The sequence below is a fragment of the Mchenga conophoros genome, linkage group LG4, assembly GCF_057382185.1.
Source record: "Mchenga conophoros isolate Kocher_MC1m ecotype Shallow Benthic linkage group LG4, M_conophoros_male_GT1.1, whole genome shotgun sequence".
Classification (NCBI taxonomy): domain Eukaryota; kingdom Metazoa; phylum Chordata; class Actinopteri; order Cichliformes; family Cichlidae; genus Mchenga; species Mchenga conophoros.
The window spans coordinates 35150303-35172516 of NC_140529.1; the positions used below are offsets into that span (position 1 = coordinate 35150303).

The following is a 22214-nucleotide window of genomic DNA, read 5'->3' on the forward strand; positions in this document are numbered from 1 at the left end:
GAGTTGGTTATTAGATGCTGCTCCAGCCGGTCAGAGAATCCCCCGCCGCCCCGCCCTCTCCTCTCTGCGCCGCAAGCAGCAGGCGCACCTCGCAAACGAAGGGCGCCCTTACTCCCAGCAAATGGGCGATAGAAAACCGATCGGTGCCTATGACATTCGGGGTCATAGGCACCGATCGGTTGCCGCCCCGGGCAACCGCCCGTGTCGCCCGTATCTAAAACCGCTACTGATGACTAGTATAACATAAAAGATTGTTCATACTGTGTATGAGCGTAACGCAAAATTTGTGAAAGCAAACAGCGGCATCTAGTGGTTTATTTATTTTACTACAGATACTCGTTACCAACCAGGGGTGGAGCTTCTTGGAAGATTTTCACGCTGACTCTCGCGATATTTGCTCTGGTATATACAGGCAGTTTGCCCGTCACCGGGCCTCTTTCAATCGGATCGGAGACGAAATGGTGAGTAATCCTCTTTTGCTGCTTGTACTCTGAGCACCAATCCATTTTCTATCTCATGCATCCCACCTATTTGACATGTATAAGAAATGCAGTTTGATTTCAGTGTATATTTTATGACAGTCTTGTGTAGATTTCACTGCTATTTTCATCCCAAATATAAGATTTCGGTATGCGTGTTGAGCGACTCTGGGGCCAAAATGGCTGCTTTAATTAGGCCGTACTTATTTTGCCTATTACCGCCTCAGTCTCCAGTAACTTATTTTATTAAAGTTGTGGATAAAATGGATTGTCTTAAAGCTAGGGTTCCTATTGTGTGGATTCGGTTTTGACAGCCGCACGCTGCGAAGTGCTAAAGGCGGTTAGCTAAGCTAGCACGTCGAATCTAGCGTGGTAAATGAGAGTCCACGCTGGTTTCGGTGGAAAATTCACCTCACAGGTGCTAGGAACCGTGTGTATAACGGACACTTCTTGGATACACAAGATTAAATTTTTTTTCTTCTTCTTCACTCTTGGCAGTCCCACCGTAAGTTTTCGGCTCCGCGACACGGATCCCTGGGCTTTCTGCCCCGCAAGAGGAGTCGTCGTCACCGCGGTAAGGTCAAGAGCTTCCCCAAGGATGACCCCAGCAAACCCGTTCACCTGACTGCCTTCCTGGGCTACAAGGCCGGCATGACTCACATCGTCCGGGAGGTGGACAGACCTGGCTCAAGTAAGTGCAATTAGACTGCAAATGTAATACAGCAAACCCTCGAATTTAAAAAGAGAAGTCATAGTTGGTGATTGGACCTTTTTCACAGTAGCAACTTTAGCTTCTGTCTGCAAGAGAAGCAAGTGTAATAAATGCATGGCGATGCATCTTAACTTGATCATTGTTGCTGATGGTGGTAAAGTTAATGAAAGCTACCAATCGCCTCCTTTTTCAGCATTAGTGTTAAAGTTTGGAATTAAAAAGAAAAACGCAGTTTTAAATTATTTCCTGAAAGTTTGACAGCCAGAGAAAAAATAAGTGACTGCCATTAATGGCAGATTAAGCACTATTTGGCAGGTTCTGTTGAAATATCACTGTAATAATACTTATAACAAAGAAAACGTAATTAATGATACTAATTGTGTAGATGTTCATTTATATCTATGGGAAGTGAGTATTTAATACCTTCCTAGGGGATCTTACAATATACAGATACTTTAAAACTAAAAACCTGAATAAGTTTAATCGGCTGTCATTCTCATTTTAATTTAATTTTTTTTGTAAAACAAGCCTCGTCTGCAGTGAAAAAGGTCTAGGGTTAGTTATGGTGTTCTGCCTGTGATGATTCCCTCGACGGGCGGACAGAATGGGTCTATAGCCCCTTGCTGAATGTCGAGCACTGAGCGCAGTTTCTACCATGAGTAAACAAATCTAATGAGTTGAAGAAGTTACTGATTATATCAACTATTAGTCAAAATTAATCAACGCTTTCTCTTACAGAGGTGAACAAGAAGGAAGTGGTTGAGGCAGTGACCATTGTGGAGACTCCTCCCATGATCGTGGTTGGTGTTGTGGGTTACGTCAACACACCTCGTGGTCTGCGCTCCTTCAAGACAGTCTTCGCTGAGCACATGAGTGATGAGTGCAAGCGTCGCTTCTACAAGAACTGGTGAGTCTTGGGGACAAAATGAAGCTCATCCCGTTGCAATGAAAGTGCTTGAAGCAGATGTTAGTTGCTGGTGGAAATGTTAGGAACTGCATTTTCACTGAGCGAGTCTAACATCACGGTGGCCCTCTGTGGCAGCTCCGCTCAGGTGCCCCGTGCCCTGATGAGCTCCGGGCTCCTCTGGCCAGTGGAAAGTGCTTCTTAGAAACTGTGCCATGAGCCGAAACCCTCACTAGCTGATACAGCCCTTCTGTCCACACGGAGGCAGGGCAAGCAGCTATGCACTGCGTTCTTCCGCTGCCCCTCATGGGGGTTATGAAGGACCTGTGCCAACCTATGTGTTGCTTCATGCTCTCAGGTACAAGTCCAAGAAGAAGGCTTTCACTAAATACTGCAAGAAATGGCAGGATGAGGAGGGCAAGAAGCAGCTGGAGAAAGACTTTGCAGCCATGAAAAAATACTGCCAGGTCATCCGTGTCATTTGCCACACACAGGTTGGTTTGTTCCCTTGATTTTCTGTTGATTTTTCTTGAATGTCTGTCAGTGAAGAGACCACGGAACTCGCGTCAGGCATGGCGCCCGAAACTTATGAGGATATCTTCCATGCTGCCTTCCTTCTGAGACTACATAGCTAGAATTATCGGTGTGCTTTTGAGCACTGCATATTTTCTGTCCTAACCAGGCTTTGTTCTTTGCAGATGCGTATGCTGCCCCTGAGGCAGAAGAAAGCTCATCTCATGGAGGTGCAGGTGAACGGAGGCACCATCTCTGATAAGGTGGACTGGGCCCGTGAGAAGCTGGAGCAGGCTGTGGTTGTCAACAAAGTTTTCACCCAGGACGAGATGATCGACATCATTGGTGTCACTAAGGGTCACGGATACAAGGGTAAGATACTTGAGCCTCTTTCACAGCATCAGCTGCTGGTTGAACCTGAATTTATCGCGACGCTGACCGAATGTCTCAACTCTTAGGTGTCACCAGCCGTTGGCACACAAAGAAGCTGCCTCGCAAAACCCATCGTGGTCTACGTAAGGTGGCCTGTATCGGTGCCTGGCATCCTGCCCGTGTGGCCTTCTCTGTGGCCCGTGCTGGTCAGAAGGGTTACCACCACCGCACAGAGATCAACAAGAAGATCTACAAGATTGGTCAGGGCTACCACCAGAAGGACGGAAAGGTGGTGAAGAACAACGCCTCCACAGAGTACGATCTGTCCAACAAGAGCATCAACCCCATGGTAGGATCTTAGACACATCTGTACTTTGTGTCAGCACTCCAACCTGGAAGCTGTGATTGACCTTGTGTTTTAATTACAGGGTGGATTTGTCCATTACGGAGAAGTGAGGAATGACTTTGTCATGTTGAAGGGCTGTGTTGTGGGGACCAAGAAGAGGGTGCTGACTCTGCGCAAGGTGAGACTAAAGTGAAGCAATTAGTTGTGGTAATTGACCAGTTTCATACTAGGAGGATTTTTCTTTTCTTAGACAAAGTTGGTTAAGCAAGCTCTGGGATATAAAGACTTGATTCTTGTTCTCTCTCCCTCCAGTCTCTGCTGGTGCAGACAAGCCGTCGTGCCCAGGAGAAGATCGACCTCAAGTTTATCGACACCACCTCCAAGTTCGGTCATGGTCGCTTCCAGACCGTGGAGGAAAAGAAAGTTTTCATGGTAAGACTTTGTTCTATAATGGCTAGTTTCAGACTGGTTAAGCAGACGACAGGCCCAGGATAAGACGTGTGCGGATGATTTTGATCTGAGCCATGCAAAGCTACTCTAGAATTAATGAATAAAGTGGTGAAGCTGGAAATGAGTCCAATAAGTTCCCCTTTAAAGATTGACCACCTGAAAGTAAAAGCTTTGTAATACGGCAGTTAGTTTTTGAGTTGTCCTGCACTGTTCGTAACCTGGTTCAGTCTTCAGTATGAACTCTGGGTTCCATTCCAGTGCCACAGTGAGCTCCAGTGAGGCAGGGGAGCAGTGCCTCTCTGTGCTGGCTCCCTGTTCACTCTCTGGGAACACGTCTGCTTTGAGCCAACAGGAAGACCATTAAGTTTTGTCACATGATTGATGGTTCTGTTTCTCTTTTCCACAGGGACCCCTCAAGAAAGACCGCATTGCCAAGGAAGAGACTGCTTAAAGTCCCGGACTACAATGTCTCTGCTACTTTGACTGTCACCATCTTCACTGTTCTGCAGAGTTGTTCAATAAAAACAAAAGATGGAATAACAGCCTTGTCTTTTTTTTAATTAACATACATTAAGCTACAAAAAGAGCTTGCATTACAAGTAAGAACTTCAGCTATTATGTTGCTACGTTGATATCAACAGGTGCTGAAATTCTATTTCGAGGCCTGAAATTTGCACTTTTATCAGCTGCCATGTTTGCAGCCAGACCTGGCCATTTTGGACATGAAGGAAAAGCTGACAGGGTTCAGCTAACAGGTGTTATATCAAAAGCTTAAGGTAAACTAAACGGGCTGCATCTCGCAGCAAGTCGCCTCAAATAATTTAAATTCAAATGATGGTTGAGATGTGCAGTTAAGTGAATGAAGTTGACCTTGCACATTTACTAACTGGTCACTTCGAGTATACTTGTACTGAGTTGTGCTTGCATTTTCTATCAGAAGTGCTTTAAAATAATTGGAACAAAGAAATGAGATGGTCCTGATAGGATATCACTGCAGATCCAGGACACAAATCTCATGTTGCACTACATCCCATTGGATTGAGATGTGGTGACTGGAGGCCATAACAGTGCAGTGAACTCATTTTCAGGTCCAAGAAATCATTTTGGAAACTACTGGAACATGATGTACACTATAATCTAAAAGCAGGCTGTGATGCTCCGTTGCTACTAAGGGCTGAAAATGCACCCAACATCATTCCTCCAGCAGCAGCAGCCTGAACTGCTTATACAAGGTGTATGAGATGTCGTCTTTGAGCGCTGACATTAACAAAGTATATTCACCCAGATATGTTCTGGTTTTCAGACCATTCTCTGTAAACCCTGGAGATGGTTGTGCAAGAAAATCCCAGAAGATTTGCAGTTTCTAAATCAGAGCAGGCAGTCTGGCACCAACAACTGTGCCACATTCAAAGACATTTAAATCACCTTTCTTCCCCACACTTGATTTGAACTTGAGCAGGTGATCTTGACCATGTGTTCACGTCTAAATGCACCAAGTTACTGCAATGTGATTGGTCAATAAAATACATTAATTGCATTAATGAGCAGTTGAACCTAATAAAGTGGCCAGTGAGTGAAGGATTAAAGCAGCCCGACACAGTGATGAACAGGAAAAACAACACAATGCAAGTAGTTGTATTGTGAACCTGGCATCCCCACTAATAATGACGTGTACAAATATTCACCAAACTCAGTAGTTTGGTGGGTACAGAGAGAGTACTGCAAGGCCAACAGAAATTAGCATAGCCCTGGTTCCATCACTACACAAGCTGGTTGGATTTTTCCACAAGCTGATCACAAAAATAAGCAGTGAGGAAAAAAGATGTTATGATACTTATTTTATTCAACAAGATAATCTGATAATATCGTGATTTTTTTTGACACATAAATGCAATGGCAAGAAGAAAAATTATAAACTACACAATGCTGACTTCAAGGTCACCATCTCCATGGTGTGATGACGCTGAATGTCCCTGAAAACCTTTTTAGTGTCATTATCTTGTTATGAAACTCCTTCTCTGGCACAGCTTTGGAATAGCTTCACAATTCACAGGTGAAGTATTTACTTCCACACCTCATGTTGTAGAACAAAATGTGAACATTTCTAAAGCTTGTGTTAGGAATAGACCTTATTCAAAGCAAAGCAAACAAAAAACCTCTTAACTTCAAGGTGAAGAAGCCTGAAAGTGCAAAAAATCTCATAAAGCAGAATGAAAATGAACAGAGTGTACGTCATTACACTTCAGGGAATGAGTGAATACACATACAGTGAGTTACGTACAGTTTCATGTGCCCACTGAGCTTGTTAAGTGCGTCCCGTCTCTGCAGCTGAAAAGGTCGGCGTCAGCTGTGATGAGAGCAGCCACCTATGCAGAACTGATGGACGGAAAGACAGAGTTTCGCTAACATGGCATGTTTTAACAGGCTATATGTGTCCTTGAGCTGTAATGCTTGCATTCAGCTGACATCAGAACTCGAGCAGTTGCTGTACGGTAATTAAGCCCCAGCATCATCCAGTCCGACTCATCACTGCTAAAAAACTGAAAAAACCTCTTCCGCTGGTAATGAGGAAGACCCTGAGAGGGTTCTACAGGCCATTTAGATGCCCCCAAAACGCCTCTCTGAGACATCCCTGCATAATATTAAGCACTTTTAGCAAAAATGTGGATCTACTGTGAAGACTTTCAAGGTCCCTCCCACGTCCTATTAACCTGAAAGCCCAAAGAGTTGACGTACGATCGTTCTCTGTTCAGCCGCATTTCAAGAATTTGACATTTTCTCTACCAAAGCAGTTCCACATCCTCCAAAGGACACTTGTGGTGAAGTGTTTCTGATGTACATGTAGAAGCAGCAGGAGGAGGAAGCATGCTGAAGCCCCGTGTCACTGTGGCCAGAGGACAGTCATGGAGATGGGCCTGCTCTTACATAATCACCTCCAGGGGCTCTGACCTCTGCCCTGCTGCAGCACAAGCAGCGCTGCAGATCAAAGCAGTGGCAGAGCTCGGCTTTACGTAACCCCACCCCCCCACAGCCTCCCCGCTAAATGTGACGCTGAAAGGGCAAGAATTATAATGCCGTTAATTGCTCCCTGTATCCCATTCAGATGAGTCCAGGTGTCCCAGCAGCACTTTATGACCCCGTGCATCTGCTCAAACAGCATCTCTGTGCACTTTTCATAAAGCCCTCCCTGCACCATTTCACTCTATTAGTCCAGTCCTACATCATCTCAAATGAGCTCTCTTTAGAGCTGAGGATGAAGAAAGCAGGTAGGAAAGGATTTAAGAAAGCAGACACGGCTGCACTGTGGCATGGAAAAGGCCTCGACCCTCCTACAGACGAGCAACACACCAGACTGAAAGAAATAAACACATATTTGTCGTACTTGCAGTTGTTTGTGCTCAGGTCACATTATGGACGTTGCTTTTGGGCCGTGTTTGTTAGTTTGTGCTTGTTCTTCTTCTCTCTTACTTTATGTCTCAGTCGTCTTGCAAAATTTTATGGTTATGATTAGGTCCTTTGCAAAAAAGATATATTTTCCTTATAATTTGGGATCAGTTTTTGGTTACTTTGCACCACTTTCTCATTTTGTTTCCACGTTCTATCATATTGTTATTCTGTTTCACTTTTTACTCACTATTGGAATCAGTTGGCCTCTGTTTTGCATCTCTGTGGTGATTTTTGCCTATTTGTTATAACTGTTTGTGTTTTGTGGTAATTTTTGTATCTCTTCTTAGTCATTTTGCATCAAGCTGGGTTTATTTTCTATCTGTGCGGTCTTTGATTGCTTTGCATCCTTTAATGGTAATTATACATCTGTGCCTGTTTGTGTCTCAGTAATTTTATGTTATTTCATTGTCATTTTATTGCCTATGTGGACACTCTGTATCAATGTTTTAGCAATTGTGTGTATTTTGTGTCTTTTACATTAATTCTGCATACATTATTATCATAACAAATCTGGTTATTTTGTATCAATTTCTGTCTCTTTTTCCTCTGTTTGTTGTTTTTGCTTTTTTTTTTTGTTGTTGTTGTTGGTTTTTTGTATCTTTATAATCATCTTTTTGTGCTTATGTCTGTTTGTTGTGGCAGTTTTTGTTGATTATCTTCCCATAAAAAGTTATTACCTTCTGGTTTAGTCTTCCATCACCTGAAATGAGCTTGCATCAGAGCTGGGGATGAATGAAGCCAGTACTGTTTGTGGCTCTTTTATGTGATTCTTTGTGTGTATGCATGTGTGTGTGAGCTACCATGCAGTGGAACCTCCAGTCCAGTCTTGTGGTAGCAGCTGTTCTTAGTGGGACAGCAGCCAGGTAACCAGGGTGCATGCTGGGACAGTGGAGAGGAGGGCCAAGCATTTGATTTATGTGAGTGTGTGAGAGTGTGCGCAGTTGCTTGCACATATAAGTAGGTGTGTGCAACTGTGTGTTGGTGTGCCTGCTGGCATCGTCAACGTCCGGCTGGCAGAGAGTCAGAGGCACGCCGTCCTGCAGCGTCGGGGAAGTGGCTGGGTGGCGCCGTGGCGTGGCGTCTGACAGGAGGACAGACTGTCGGAGGGGACGACCACACGCTCAGGACCATTATTACACACGGAGGAGGCCACAGGCAACAACTGGTCCAACAGTGACTCTCACACTGCTTTATCCCTCTAAGACCCTTTTTCAACAGATACATGATCAACAGTTTTTTGTATTTATTAATCTCGTGAAAGCCTTTAAAACCTGTTACGTTCGTCCTTTTCTTACTTTCAGCTCCTACACAAATTTTTTTTGCCAACTTTGGAAAATCTTAATCATCTTAATCAGGGCTTTCTGCATTTGTTTTTCTGTATCTGCATACAGATGAAAGGTAGCAGGGCTCTTCAAGGAAAAGGCGATGCGTCTCTCTTCAGTGATCAGGATTTTGTAATGTGTGTAAGCTAACCTGATGGACGCCATGTAGACTGTTTCATCAGTAATGATCAAATCTAAATAAAGCCACGAAGCACTTTTACAAAACAAATTCTCTCTACCAAACTCTACTTCTGACTATTAATGTTTAAACTTCTAAAGAATTATCACCAAAATGACCAAACATTTAAAATTTCCAGTTTTTGCTTTTATACTTTTATGTTTTTTATCTCTCCATTATAAAGTTATGGAGAGCCTTTTCCAATCATTTTTAACCTCCAATCAAAAATACAACACAAATTAAAAAAAAAAGAGTATTTTGTAGCAGCATGTTCCTTGGCTTTGTAGCTTTCACAGGGCCTAAGGATGTGTTTTTGTGGCTCCTCTCCTGGCTAAATTTCCAACATGAAGGTTAGAAAATGTATTTGGCATGTGACAAACAGCAGTAATGTCACAGTGTGTGGAGATAAAGGGTGAGGACCAAGCTGTCGGATGCAGGAGGACATCCTGAACTCCAAAGCCCAGATATACTGTATATTCACTAAGAACCCTAAACCCCAACTCCTAATTATTTCTGACACAGACACAGAATCAGTCAGGACCTCATCTTTTCCATTTCTTGTGTGGTTACATTAAAATGCACATGCATGGATGTAGCACAGTTGTGATAAAGCAGTTATTTCCAATATTATAAGTTCAATTTTGACACAGTATCGATAAATCATTCTGTATTATCGTCAGTATGCGATTATCCTGATACTCTCAAACACATTTTACACTTCATTGTGTTATGAACATCTGAACCATCACACAGCAACAGGCAGGACATGAGTCACACTACAAAATTCATCTGCCATCAGAAACCAAAAAAGAAAAACAGTTAAGAAATGGATCACATCATTATGCAAAAAGGTCCGCAGTTCATTTGTGCTCGTTGTTTAGAGCATAAGAAGGTACTGGTTGACACAACAAACAGGCAAAACTTTCAAATTATTTATTTCACAGTCTGGTAGAATGTCCATTTTTCCCAGTGCGTTCCAAACCTTGCAGTCTCAAGTTTCAGGGAGAAGGTTAGTTGCTCCATTTCACAGATTAACTAGTAATTAACTAGTATTAACTAGAGTGTTTTTATGTATCTGAAGCCTTCTTAGTTGAAGGCTATAAGTGGCTGTCTTGTTTTTTTTTTGTTTTTTTTAAATTCAGTCAGTTCATGCTCCAAATAAATATGACTAAAATCAAAATAAACCTGTAACTGATTATTGATCATCTTCAGAACCCCATCCAACCAGCTAGAAGAAACCACAGGACAATCCCAATGAAATCAAAGACATCCCCACACATTGTTCATCAGTAACAATGTTCAGTTACTTTATTATTTGAGTTATGAAAAACCTTAAAGTATTTTTTTCAGCATCATTCCCTCCTTCACGTGGCCGAATGTATCTTAGCATCTTTCTCCTACCTTAACATACAATGTTGAGGGACCTCTATTTTGTAAGGTTATAGGATATTAGACAATATGAGGTGATGTCTTTACTTTTCCAGTATTTATTCCTCCAGTCAGTTGAACTGGTATGCAGACGTCAGACAAGTGTGCTGCTACAGTGTTACAGTTTAACTGTGAGCTTCATCACAGCTGTTGGGACTTTTATTTTACTGTTATGAAGTTTATTTTACAGTATTTTTGGGGCGTCCTTCAGCTTAAATTCAAAGTGTGGAAAAAAGGCATAAACAAGCAGAGAGCATTTTCTCTTCTTCCTCCGAGGCATCAAATGATGTAGACATTTTTGGCTTTTTTGAGGCTTAAAACTCTTCAACCATATCGCGTTCAGCATTGATTAGGACTATAAGGCCTCACAGACAAGTCAGTGGTCTTCTTTTGTCTGTGTCTCTGTAGAGGACAATGAATCTGAGTGCTTCTCTGGGGCCTGCCAGACTGCAGCTCCTGCACCCCTGCACTGTGGCATCAGTATTCCAGGCCCGTTCATGGACACGGCGTTCCCTGAGCTGATGGAGCAGGCAGCATCTCTGCACCCTTCTCCCATTGTACCACCAGAGGGCAGAGCACAACACTGCATTTTCTTCACGCGTCCCAGAGCACTTTGTGTGCTGTAGCCTACTTAGGTTCTTCCTCTTTATATCCCCCTCTTTAAAAAAAAAAAAGTCCTCTATTCAGAGTTGGATTTAAAAACATTAGATGGTTGGTGAAACAGCAGTGACACGGCCTAGACTGCTCTTTGGTCCATATGATGAAGCTTCTTGCTGCTTGTACGTATCAGCAGTGGGGGTGATGTGAATGTGTCATTTCAGACTATGTTTGCTCCACTGATTTTTTTTTCTTTTCAGCTGGTTGCTTAAAGCTCTCCATTGCTATTCAACTCTACATGACCCAAAAATAACCCGAGGTAAGCGCTGTCAGCAACTCCTCCATGGTCAGCACAAACAACACACACATGTACCCGCACACATGCTTGCTCATGCAGATCCACTGTTTGCATGAAATGGGGAAAAAATACAAACATTCCCACGCATGGATATCTGCACACACATTTAATTCTCAGAGAGTAAATGTGGGACTTCTACTGTGAGCTTCTCAGCAGTTATAACATTGGTGGCATCTTGGGAGGAACAGCTCCAGTGGGAGCTTGCTCCTCAGTTCCAGAATATTGTCCAGTAAAGTCACACAAAGGTCACCAGTGGGTTTGATGGTTAGGTAACCTTGCAACGTGCCAGAGACATAGAGCCAAGCTCTGGCAAAAAGACAAAACCAGTGTGTTCCATGTTAATATTGCCAACCCAGGTAGGGTGAGGCCTCTTCACCTCCTCCGGAGTCCCTCCCTCCACGTCTTTGATCGTGCAGCTCTGCAGAGACACTTTGATCGCCACAGCAGGAACAAAAGAAAGAGAGGGAGGGGAGAAGAAGAAGCTTAGGGGAAAATGAAGGAGAGCAGGGGGTTAAATGCAGGGGAGCCTGGCGATGTCGACTAATTTGCACTCCAGTTTACCTGGATGTCAAATCTGAGGACTTTTCATTGACTTTCAGGATTATTTATTTGCTTTCTTAGACTCAGACTGAACTCTCTGTCTTAATTGTTAAAACATGGACAAACTTTAGTGATGATTTAGTGCATCTGCAGGGTGAAGCTGTCATTAGTTTTGGTGCAAGAGCGCTCAATACAGGCCCTCTGCACAACTCCTGCTATACAAAGAAAACAAAACTGTGTACTCATCTAGTTACTCTCTGTATGAAACTGAAGAAAAGAGGAGGATGTTTTATGTAAACATTGAAAGTCTTCCCACTTGTTCTACTTTACAGTTGTCATTCAGCAAATGGAAAACTGCTCTTCCTCTAATAGTCAACTGTCTTCCAGGGGCCAGAACAGGCGACACTGAGGGAAATTTAAAACTGCTGGCTAAGGGTAAACATAAATTCCATAAAATTATAATTCACTTTGGCAGTAATGACAGCTGGTTACGTCAATTGGAGGTCACTAAAATTAATACTGAGTCGTTGTGTAACTTTACCAAAACAATGTCAGACTCTTTTCTCTGGTTCCCTCCCCAGTTGTACCAGCAGTGACTTGTTTAGCTTGTTAATCAACTAAAGACCCAGACAGAGTTTTAATTCATTTGAAAGCCCAATGCTTAGCTTTGACCACCCTAGCCAGAAAACTCCCCCCCCCAAAAAAGTTTCATTTGTTGCTGTTCTATTGTCCACCTGGGTCTTACTCAGAGCTTCTGCCTGAATCTCAGGATTGTTTTTTTTTAAATAAAATAATTATTAGACTCAAGTGGCTTCTTTCAAAATGTAAAAGAACCCGCTCACCACTTTAATCACAGTCTACAGCTTGTTCTGACCAATAGCATAGAAACTGAACATTTAACAGTATTTGCTGAAAACCCTCTTTCGTCTGATCATTTCCTAATAAAATTTAAATTTACAATAATGGATTACACAGCATTGAAATGGATTTCATCACAGTAGACGTCTTTCTGAAAGTGATGTAATTAAGTTTAACAATATAATTCACCCGCTGTTATCATCTTCACCTCCAACACAGAGCAGAACTGCTACTCCTGCAGATGTGAATATCTTGTTAAGATCTTTACTTCTTCACTGCGTACAACTTTAGATACTGTAGCATTCGATACTAAAAACACATTTTATTACAGCATTTAGAGTATGCGGTAGGTATTAAAGGTATTGCGCTGCAGTGGTTTGAATCATATCTATGTAACAGACTCCAGTTTGTTCATGTAAATGGAGAGTCCTCTTCAAACACAAAGGTTAATTATGGAGTTCCACAGGGTTCAGTGCTAGGACCAATTCTGTTTACATTATACATGCTTCCCTTAGGCACTATAATTAGAAGGCATAGCTTACATTTCCACTGCTATGCAGATGACACCCAACTCTATCTATCCATGGAGCCAGATAACACACACCAATTAGTTAAACTGCAGGAATGCTTTAAAGACATAAAGACCTGAATGACATCTAATGTTCTGCTTCTAAATTCAGATAAAACTGAGGTTATTGTACTTGGTCCTAAAAATCTTAGAAATGCAGGGTCTAGCCAGATGTTTCCTCTTTACACTGGCCTCTAGTAACACTGTGAGGAATCTTGAAGTCATTTTTGATCAGGATATGTCCTCCAATGCGTATTTATTAAATATATAGAACTACTCAATATGTCCAAAAAAACCTTCAGTTAATTCAAAATGCTGCAGCAAGAGTACTTACAGGGACTAGAAACAGAGAGCAGATTTCTCCTATATTCATTTCTTTTCGTTGGCCCTGTAAAATCCAGAATTGAGCCTGGTTCTACTGGAGGTTTCTTCCTGTTAAAAGTGAGTTTTTCCTTTCCACTGTCACCAAAGCACTTGCACATAAGGAGTCATATGATTGTTGAGATTTTCTTTGTATCATTGTATGGTCTTAACCTTACAATATACAGCGCCTTGAGGCTGGGTTGTTGTTGTTGAGATTTGGCGCTATATGAATAAAATTGCCTCTGTGGGCCCACAGCGTGTAGCTGAACTGTGGAGCTATGTGGATGGGGCAAAGTTATATTTATCCTACATGGACTCTGGGAATTCTTGCTTCTATATGGGTTTTCTATGGGCAAGGGCACTGTTGTCCATGTTGACATGATAGCATCACACAGCTGCTACAGATCTGTGAGCTACAGAGGATGTGAATCTCCTGTTGCACCACATCCTGACGGTGCTCTGTTGGACTGAGATCTGGTGAATGTGGACTTTTCCACTTGGCATAGTCTTCTGCTGCTTCAAGACCGTTTTATGCATTCAGAAATGCTCTTCTGCATACTTTAGTTGTAACAAGTGGTTATTTGAGTTCCTGTCAGTTTAAAGCAGTCGGACCATTTTTCTCTGACAAAACTCCTCCAGCGTGTCTACTAACCATGCCATGAACATCATCCTGTTATCTTGCTCACTTGTGATTGATTATTATTTGCTTTAACAAGTAGCTGAAGAAGTTTACCTAATAACGTGGCCAATGAGTGTTAACAGTCTTTGGTTTCCAACCACAATTTATGTATTAGAACTAGCAGGCACTGCCAGCATTTGTGTAAAATAAGACTGAAACCAAGAGCGAAGCCTGAGGACACCTTTCCTGAATAACAATGATTTAAAAGGTGACAACTTAAACTCTCTCCAAATTAGAAATAAGGGCTGAACTTGTCCTTGCCCTTCCAATCTGCGATACCACAGTTGATGTATTGTTTCACGGACATTTATGGCCCTGTGTCTGCCTACTGTCTGGCAGGTCCAAATCACTGCATAGCGTGACAAGCCAAGACACTGATTTGGAAAAAGTTATGAGAGAGAAGTCAGAGAAGACAGCATGACAAAATGAAGATGATATACTCGGGCAAAGCTGAGAGGGGAAAGTAAAAAAAGAAAAAAAACGTATTCATTCCTAAAACATATTAAAAATGTGACATTCAGACAGCTGCACCGAGGCCAGGTGCTGCTTTGTGAGGAAGCTGTACCTCTAAGGCGCCTCCACAGGACGCGCGCGCGCACACACACACACACACACACACACACACACACACACACACACACACACACACACACACACACACACACACACACACACATACTTTCTCTTTAATGTAATCCAGGCTTGTAAAATGGCTTCTGCTTATGAATTCTGAATAAAGGAAGCTATACATAAAGAAGCCCTATTCATTTGGACTGCTACGTTGACACATTTTCCCCTCAAATTTATGGGGAGCAGCTCGTGTCCATGAACTCAGATAATGGCTTATTAGGATCTCAGCACATTTTTAAAGAGAAACTTTTCTCTGCCCTCTTATTTGATGAATCTGAAAGTGTCCAGAGCTTAGAGGATATCTAAGAGCATAATTTCACAGAGAAGTCTGCAAATCCTTTGATTTATATGTATTTCAGTGGTTTGACTTGTCTCTGCACAAGAAACACATGCTGAAGAACAATCTGCCTTTTGTCTCACAAATAGATTTGCTTTGTACACCTGCTTCAACAGCGTGCAGTTAGCACTTCACACGCTTGCAGCAGTGTTTTAGGCTCTGAAAGCAATGCTTTTAGGCTGGTGGTGTAGAAAGGTTTTGGATGTTCTTTTTGCAGGCAAACCTCTGGTAGAACTGTGTTATTGCAAACCCGTGTTTCTTTCTTGGGGATGCCTCGATGCAGAAAGATGCCACTGCTGTTTGCATCGAACATGCAGGCTTCTCTGAGGCTTTTTAGAAAGAAAGGAACAAATGTGCTCACTACTGTGTAAAAGAGCTGTGTTTGTAAAGCACAAGAGATAAAACTCCCAGACAGCCTGTTTTGTAAATTTATGGTTTGAGCTGCTTTTTGTTAAACAGAGATATTGCCATGCTTTAAACGAGGTAAAGTCAGACATTTGATGGGCAATGGTGATATTTTTTGGATTGCAGCTCCCAGTGGTCGATTACAGCGTGTTATCACAATTTTACAACAGCAGGCTGAGGCCCTGATTTTAGCAGAGCACACATGGTTTTATGTCTGACAGCTCAGCTTTTATTTTTATGGGTGTATGAAGGCTGATGCCAATATTTTTTAGAAGGAAGATGCCAAATAGCAAATATTTTGTATAGATATTCAGTGTCTGAAAAATAGCCCTCTATCAAACTCCTGGCATTTCTTTATTCCATATACTATATAAGGTTAACACCAAAATGGTTCTGTAAAGAAAAGATGGAAAAAATGTCTGTATACTGAGTTAAAACATTTATTTCTGTCCAATGTTGCATTATTTATTTATTTATTTATTTACCAAAATCTTGTATTGATGCTAGATTTTCAATATTCTCATTGGACTTAAGGTCTACACTCTGTGGTGGCCGATCCTTGTGTGAAAAATGATGCCCCATGCTCCCTGAACCACACGGTCCCAATTTGAGCCTGATGAATCCTGGCATTGCCATCTTAGAATATGTCTGTGCCATCAGGGAAGAAAACAAATCAATTGATGGAAAAGCCTGGTCATTCAGTATATCTAGGTGGTCAGGTGACCTAATTTTTTCGCCACATAACGTTGCTGAAGACCCGATCAGCTGAAGAAACCTGAGATTAGCGTATGGTAGAAAGGAGTCATGATTGAGAAGTGTTAAATATCCTGTTGCCATCCTAATCACTCCAGAAATTATCCAGTTACCTATTTAATCCGAGTGACTTTTGTTGTAAGCAGTGTGTGCTTAAAGTGGACTTAATCATTTTTTCTGAATTTCATCATCAGTGTATTTGATGGCTAACAGTAAACAGAAACAGTTTATAGTTTGTTCAGTGTACCTTCCAAAATGCAGAAAAATATAATCTCTCTCTGACAGCTCAAGCTTCAGACCACAAGTTTGACAGGATTTCTGATCCTGGACCTGTTTGTGTCTTTGGCTATAGGCAGATGTGAGATCTTGTAAATGCTGATTGGTATAAAAAACGGATTTCAACCCTTTATTACAAAGGCCTTCCTTTTACAGCCTTGCGTGTTGAAAAGGAGTAGCCTACATTATTCCCCATAATTTCACAATATTTTTCACATTTCACCTAATCTTGTTTTGTAATTATAGCATCTGCATCTATTGTAGTTTTCATCTTTCCTTGTGAAATACTGGATTTGCCAAACTCTTAAATAAGTAAACCTGAAAATAAAAAAAATATGAGACAATAATTATGTGGATGTTACTCACCTCAGCGCTTGTCCTCCCTTATTTGACATTTTACTACAGAGACTTCAGTCCACCACAGTAATAAATAATGTTGGTTTAAATCCTGTTTATCTGATACATTCCAGTTTCTTCCAATAAATCAGGACTCTTCAAAAGTCCTTAAAAGTTAGTCAGAGTCAGAGTTCACCAGGGTTCTGCACAAGGACTGATTCCTCTCTCGTTATATATATTAAAACTTTAGCTGATATTATTGAAAAAACAAACAAACAAACAACAGAAAACAGAAACCACTGCATACATTAAATGTGCACTTGTAGTTCTCTACGAAGCCAGACAACACAAATAAATTAGTTAAACTATTCTAAATACTGAATTATCATATGCTGCCCTAAAAATCTCTGAATCATAACGTCACAGTGAGCAACCACAGAGTGATTATATGTCTCTTTTCTTAAATATTGGCTTCCTGTAAATCCAGGTCCAAGATCTTTCTCCCCAAAAAGACTGCAGACTTGTAGTTCGTAGAGTTTCTAGTGGGAGGCGGGGCCTTTAGTTACCAGGCTCCTGCCATGGTGCACCAGCTAGAACAGCGGTAGGTCATCTACTTTTAAGATTATGCTTAGAACCCTGAATCAGCCTTTAGTTATGCTGCTATAGGCTCGAGCTGCTGAGGAAACTTCGCATGATGCACTTAGCATTTCTTCTCTGCTTCCCTTTTATTCATCATGGGAAGCAGAAGGCATAGCTTACATGCCATTGTTAATCACATGGCATGTCATACATCTCTGCTTCTCCTGCTTCTGCAGGTGGTCGCTTCCTGTTAAAAGTGAGTTCTTACTCCTCACAGTTGCCAAGCTCTGCTTGTTGGGAATTGTTATTGTTTTCTCTGTAATATCATGGGGTCTAGGTCATGTTATCAAGCACTTCGAGACATGTGTTTTCCTGAACTTATCTATTTTAGATAAAAGGCTAAAAAGTCACATTCACAATGAAGTCAAAACATTCTAAATGCTAAAAACCACAGCTCTGTTTGACAAATACTTTCCTTTCAAGCCTGATTCTGTTTGTATTTCTTTTCTTCTCTAATAAGGACCAACATTTCAGATATCAAAATGTGACAGACAGACAAGTGCGACAAACAAGAAGGTGTTGTAGAGACACGCAGTGAAACGTGATGATTTGTTCCCCCTAGGGTTCGTATTTTATTCATCAGGACTTGATGCATCCAAGTATAGGATCATTCGGTTTTGGCACCTTCAATTTGAACAACACATTAAAAATCAAACGAAACAAAGAAATGACTAAGGCTGTGTGAGTTTTAAAAATAAAATACATACATACATACATATATTTATATATTTATAAAGAAATCGACCAAACCATTTAAAAAAGCAGTTTTGTTCCATGTAGATTGTTTGGTTCGTCTCACAAAAGCAGTAATGAACTAAATAAATAAATAAATAAGAAACATAAGAAAAATACACATGAAAACATTAATACTTTAGCGCCTTGGCTTTCCCCCCCCCCTTTATAATTATTAACCTTTAAAACTTAAGTTTCTCAAGAGCAGATTTGCTGTAATTTTATAGCATGCATTTAATTTCTGAAATTGTGAGTCACTTAGCTTCTCTTGTACTATTTCATATTTAACTTGTTTTTATTTTTGTGTTTGGCGTCCTCTTCTTTTCCTTGCCCTCTGCTCCTTCCTTTCTTATTTAGCAGAAGTCGTGTTTGGAGTCTTCGCTTTGTGTGACCTTTAACCCCCTTTTGTTGGCTCTTTCTGTTAAGGGGTTTCGACTCTCGCGTTACGACCCCCCCATATAAAAAAAGAAAGTGAACAGGGACCAAGAAAAAGACGAGAAGGTTCTATTAAAAGATATTATTCTACTGTCTGCGTCTGCCTGTGGTGGCTGCTGTACTGCTGCTACCTGAAGGACCATCTCTTGTTCTCGACCTTCGAATGAAAGCATACTAAAAGAGTCTTTTCTCATATTAACAACAGCACTTGGTTTAGTTAACTCGATTTTTTTTGTGTATGTGTGTGTTTTTTTTCTCTTTTTTTGCTTCGGTAAAGTCTGTATCTCTTGATTATTAACGTAATAATTTATTTATAAAAGTAATACATATATATATGTATACATAGTACCTTTGTTAGAGATTACAGATTGGGGTAATTCTTACTGAATCCCAAGCTGTAACAATTCACAGTTTTAATGCAAAAAAAATGAACAAATCAGTCAGTAAATAAAAGAGGTGGCAGGCTGGCTGAGGGGGGAGCTTGACCTGTTGCTCCAACCAAACTTGTGGGGCAATACTGTCAAACATAAGGGCAATGAAATGATGAAACCAATTCTTTGTCTCATAAATGCCCACCCCTCCCACCCTCCCTGTCAGCGCCCCGAACCTCACAAACAAATCCTGCTCAAAAATACCTGACAGAGCTCACTTCCTTGGGACATCCTGTCCCACTCTCAGTCCTCTGCCATTCAATCCAGGAACACAGCAGACTTGTTGAAACTCTCTCAACAATGGTAATGGAAAAGTCATGCAGCTGAACAAAAAGAACAAATGTCTATAAACATGGAAATCCATCTTCTCCTGGGGCGTTCTCCACCCACAGGGGTTTCCGTGTCTCCTGGTCTCCGCCGTGCTGGCCTGGCCTGTGTCGACTCTCTCATACAGGCGTGGTGCGGCGGTTCGCTGTGTTGGTGTGGCTCGAGTCTTTCAAGTCCTTCTGGATGCAGTTGTGGACTTGCAGGAAGTTGTGGTCCCTCTCAGAGTTGTAGGTGGCGGTTGGTGTGCCGGAGGATTTGAGGGTGTCCCGGGGAAGCGTGTACATGGAGATCTCCGTGGATGGCAGCGCGCTGAAGCCCTTGAGGCCCATCGGCGAGGTGTCGCGAGAATGTGACGGGTCTGTGGAGCGGGAGGAGGAGCGCGAGCGGCGTCTGTAGCGGTAGCGGTAGCTGGGGATCCGTGTTATGGCCGAGCCTTGGAGGTAGTCGGCCGCGCGAGCCCCTATTCGCAGCTGTCGATGGCGGTCGATGAACATGTGCACGGCCAAGACGCCCACCATCTCAGCCATGATGAAGGAGAGGGCACCGAAGTAGAAAGACCAGCCGTAAGAGTAGCTGTTCTTCTTCGAGTCACTTTTTGAAGGGTCTCCTGCGTTGGCTGATATGTACACAATGATCCCGATGATGTTGCTCAGGCCTGACGTGTTGGGAGATGTAAGATGGGCACAAAATAAGGGAAGAATTGTCGATTTATTGGGAAAAAAAGATAGAGGAAAAAAGACAAAGAGAAAACAAGACACAAAGTATCAGTCAAGATGAACTCAAGCCTTTAATCCTGGTAACTTACCATTCACGCTCACACCAAATATGTTTAGAGTGCTGATTCAGGCACTGTACACAGTCTGCTAATCCTGTCCAACTCCTCATCCAACACGGCTGATGTTACAGTCTTAATCTTTGCCCTTTCTGTGGCAAAAAAGGACATTTATGTCTTGTCTAGATTGAAATAAAGCATATATTCTGTGTCTGAACATATATCCAAATATATGATCTCTTTATATATATTTACGTCTCCATCTATATATCTTACTTTGCCTTTTTAGTTTAGTCACACACACAGAAATGTTTGACATGGTATTTCTGGGAAGATGGATTGTAGGGAAAGTGTGTCAGGGACACCATATTTTTAGAGATGAGTCCCAACGGGTGGTTTTTAGCCTAGCAACAGGACCAAGAGAAATGAAAGGAAGGGAAGAGAAGAAGTGACTTGTAGCTGCAGTGACAGACGTGACCAGCAGCCCGAGAGTTTTCAGCATGGCCTTTTGAATTCATGGTGTAGAACATTAAGTTTTAAAAAAGTACTTTATAGCAAATACTGAGAGGAAAAACACCAACATCGTGTCTGTGCAGTAAAAATTAGGGTGCATCTGAGATTTTGTTACCTTTACACAGAGCCAAGCAAGCAGCTTCCCTCATTTACACTCTATGGGAACATATTCACTTGATCTCATTTTGAAGTACACTGTAAACCCAAAGAATTTAGCAGAACTTGTTGATGAACTTAAATGTTTCAGTTTATCAGAACTCTACTATATTGTGTACATTTCACATTTACCCTTTTCACTAAAATAAAAGTAAAATGTTTAATAATTACATTGAAAAATATTTAGTAACTAGAACTTAAAGTTTTCATTCATATCTGCCATGAGAACAAGTTGACATTACCTAAAAGGAATGAGTGAAACACAGTCACATTTGTTGTTCACTTTTGTGATCTTTTTTAATTACACAAAACTCAAAGATCTGGACACTGAAAACTCAAAAACATGTCACACAAACTGTACAAAAACCAATTGTGTACTTCAAAATTTAAAAGCACATTTCTTCAGTTCAACAGTATTTTCTTGGCCTCCACTGATGACACACTGCACTGTTAATATTCAAAAATATCAAATGCTAAAGACATATGTCTTTTTCAAATAGCAGATGTGACTATTACACTGTAAACTGATGAAATGCTACATTTTTAAATGCTTATGTACAACCGTCCTGGTTCTGTTATTTTACAACCTGCTTTGTTAACATTCATATTCAAAATAATGACCATCAGAAATGTCTTGAAGTTCAGTTATTGCAACAAAAATAATAAAATAAAACAACAAAAACAATACTGTGCTCTGAGACGGTGATGCACACTTTTGGGGAACAGTTTACCAGATTACAGAGTACTCTCAAGGAATACAGTGTTGTTCAGTCCCTTGGTAATAGTTGTAGTAGTAGGTGTAGTGCACAGATCACTCCAAACATGACTAAGAAGTTCATCAGCAGTTCTTGGGAGACCTCCACAAAGTCACTCTGAAGGACTTTCACAGTCTGGTAATGAAGTGGGTTTTTGGCAAAGATTACTATAACGAGGGCCGTGGCATCATCTCAGATATGGCTCATTTGATTCGTCCTGAATGAATCAGAGAATGTGATCACAAACTAATTCTCTAATTCACAGGACTATTGTATGACAGATCACCTCTCCAGTTAATCATCATAATCATCTTCATCAGAAAAGTGGTTTATACTTGTTGTGACGCAGGAGATTCTGCAAATCTTTATAATACGTTAAGTCTTTAAGCACCATCCAGGAACCTTTGTTGTGTCGGAGTTATGTTCAAAAGCCATGTATTATTTTAGCTACAACTCTGCATTTTGTAGTTGTTTTGAGAACAAACTACACGTGGGTAGGTAAAAACAGATGATCTGTGTTCTAGACTGTAATCTGTTCTGAGTCCACTGAACCCCAGTGACAAATAAAGAGGAAAAGCTGAGATGGTCTGGGCGTGTGCAGAG

General features: G+C 41.4%; 2 protein-coding genes and 2 non-coding genes across 4 annotated transcripts in view; 3 read left to right on the forward strand and 1 right to left on the reverse strand.

Moving 5' to 3' along the window:
* Positions 1–321: 321 nt before the first annotated feature.
* Positions 322–4316, forward strand: rpl3 (ribosomal protein L3). Its single transcript, XM_085272081.1, has 9 exons — positions 322–461; positions 978–1170; positions 1930–2098; positions 2454–2589; positions 2794–2980; positions 3067–3329; positions 3409–3504; positions 3639–3758; positions 4183–4316. Exons 1-9 carry the CDS (start codon positions 459–461, stop codon positions 4225–4227), a joined length of 1212 nt encoding a protein of 403 aa, XP_085128207.1. The 5' UTR covers positions 322–458; the 3' UTR covers positions 4228–4316.
* On the forward strand, positions 2631–2722 carry LOC146576656 (small nucleolar RNA U83B). Its single transcript, XR_014892367.1, has one exon. It is a non-coding gene; the product is annotated as a small nucleolar RNA U83B (small nucleolar RNA).
* Positions 3979–4111, forward strand: LOC146576657 (small nucleolar RNA SNORA54). The gene has a single exon (XR_014892372.1). It is a non-coding gene; the product is annotated as a small nucleolar RNA SNORA54 (small nucleolar RNA).
* A 14933-nt stretch (positions 4317–19249) lies between the features above and the next one.
* Positions 19250–22214, reverse strand: part of cacng2a (calcium channel, voltage-dependent, gamma subunit 2a) — an 83860-nt gene continuing 80895 nt past the window's right edge. The window contains exon 4 of the mRNA XM_085272090.1: positions 19250–20070. Within this exon, the coding sequence (XP_085128216.1) occupies positions 19535–20070 (536 nt within the window). The 3' untranslated portion in view covers positions 19250–19534. The remainder of the gene's footprint in view (positions 20071–22214) is intronic.

Excerpts from the sequence above, each read along its gene's own strand:
- rpl3 (XM_085272081.1), top strand. Across the intron at positions 1,171-1,929 it reads GGTGGACAGACCTGGCTCAA|AGGTGAACAAGAAGGAAGTG; the intron begins GTAAGTGCAATT and ends TTTCTCTTACAG. Across the intron at positions 2,590-2,793 it reads GTGTCATTTGCCACACACAG|ATGCGTATGCTGCCCCTGAG; the intron begins GTTGGTTTGTTC and ends TGTTCTTTGCAG.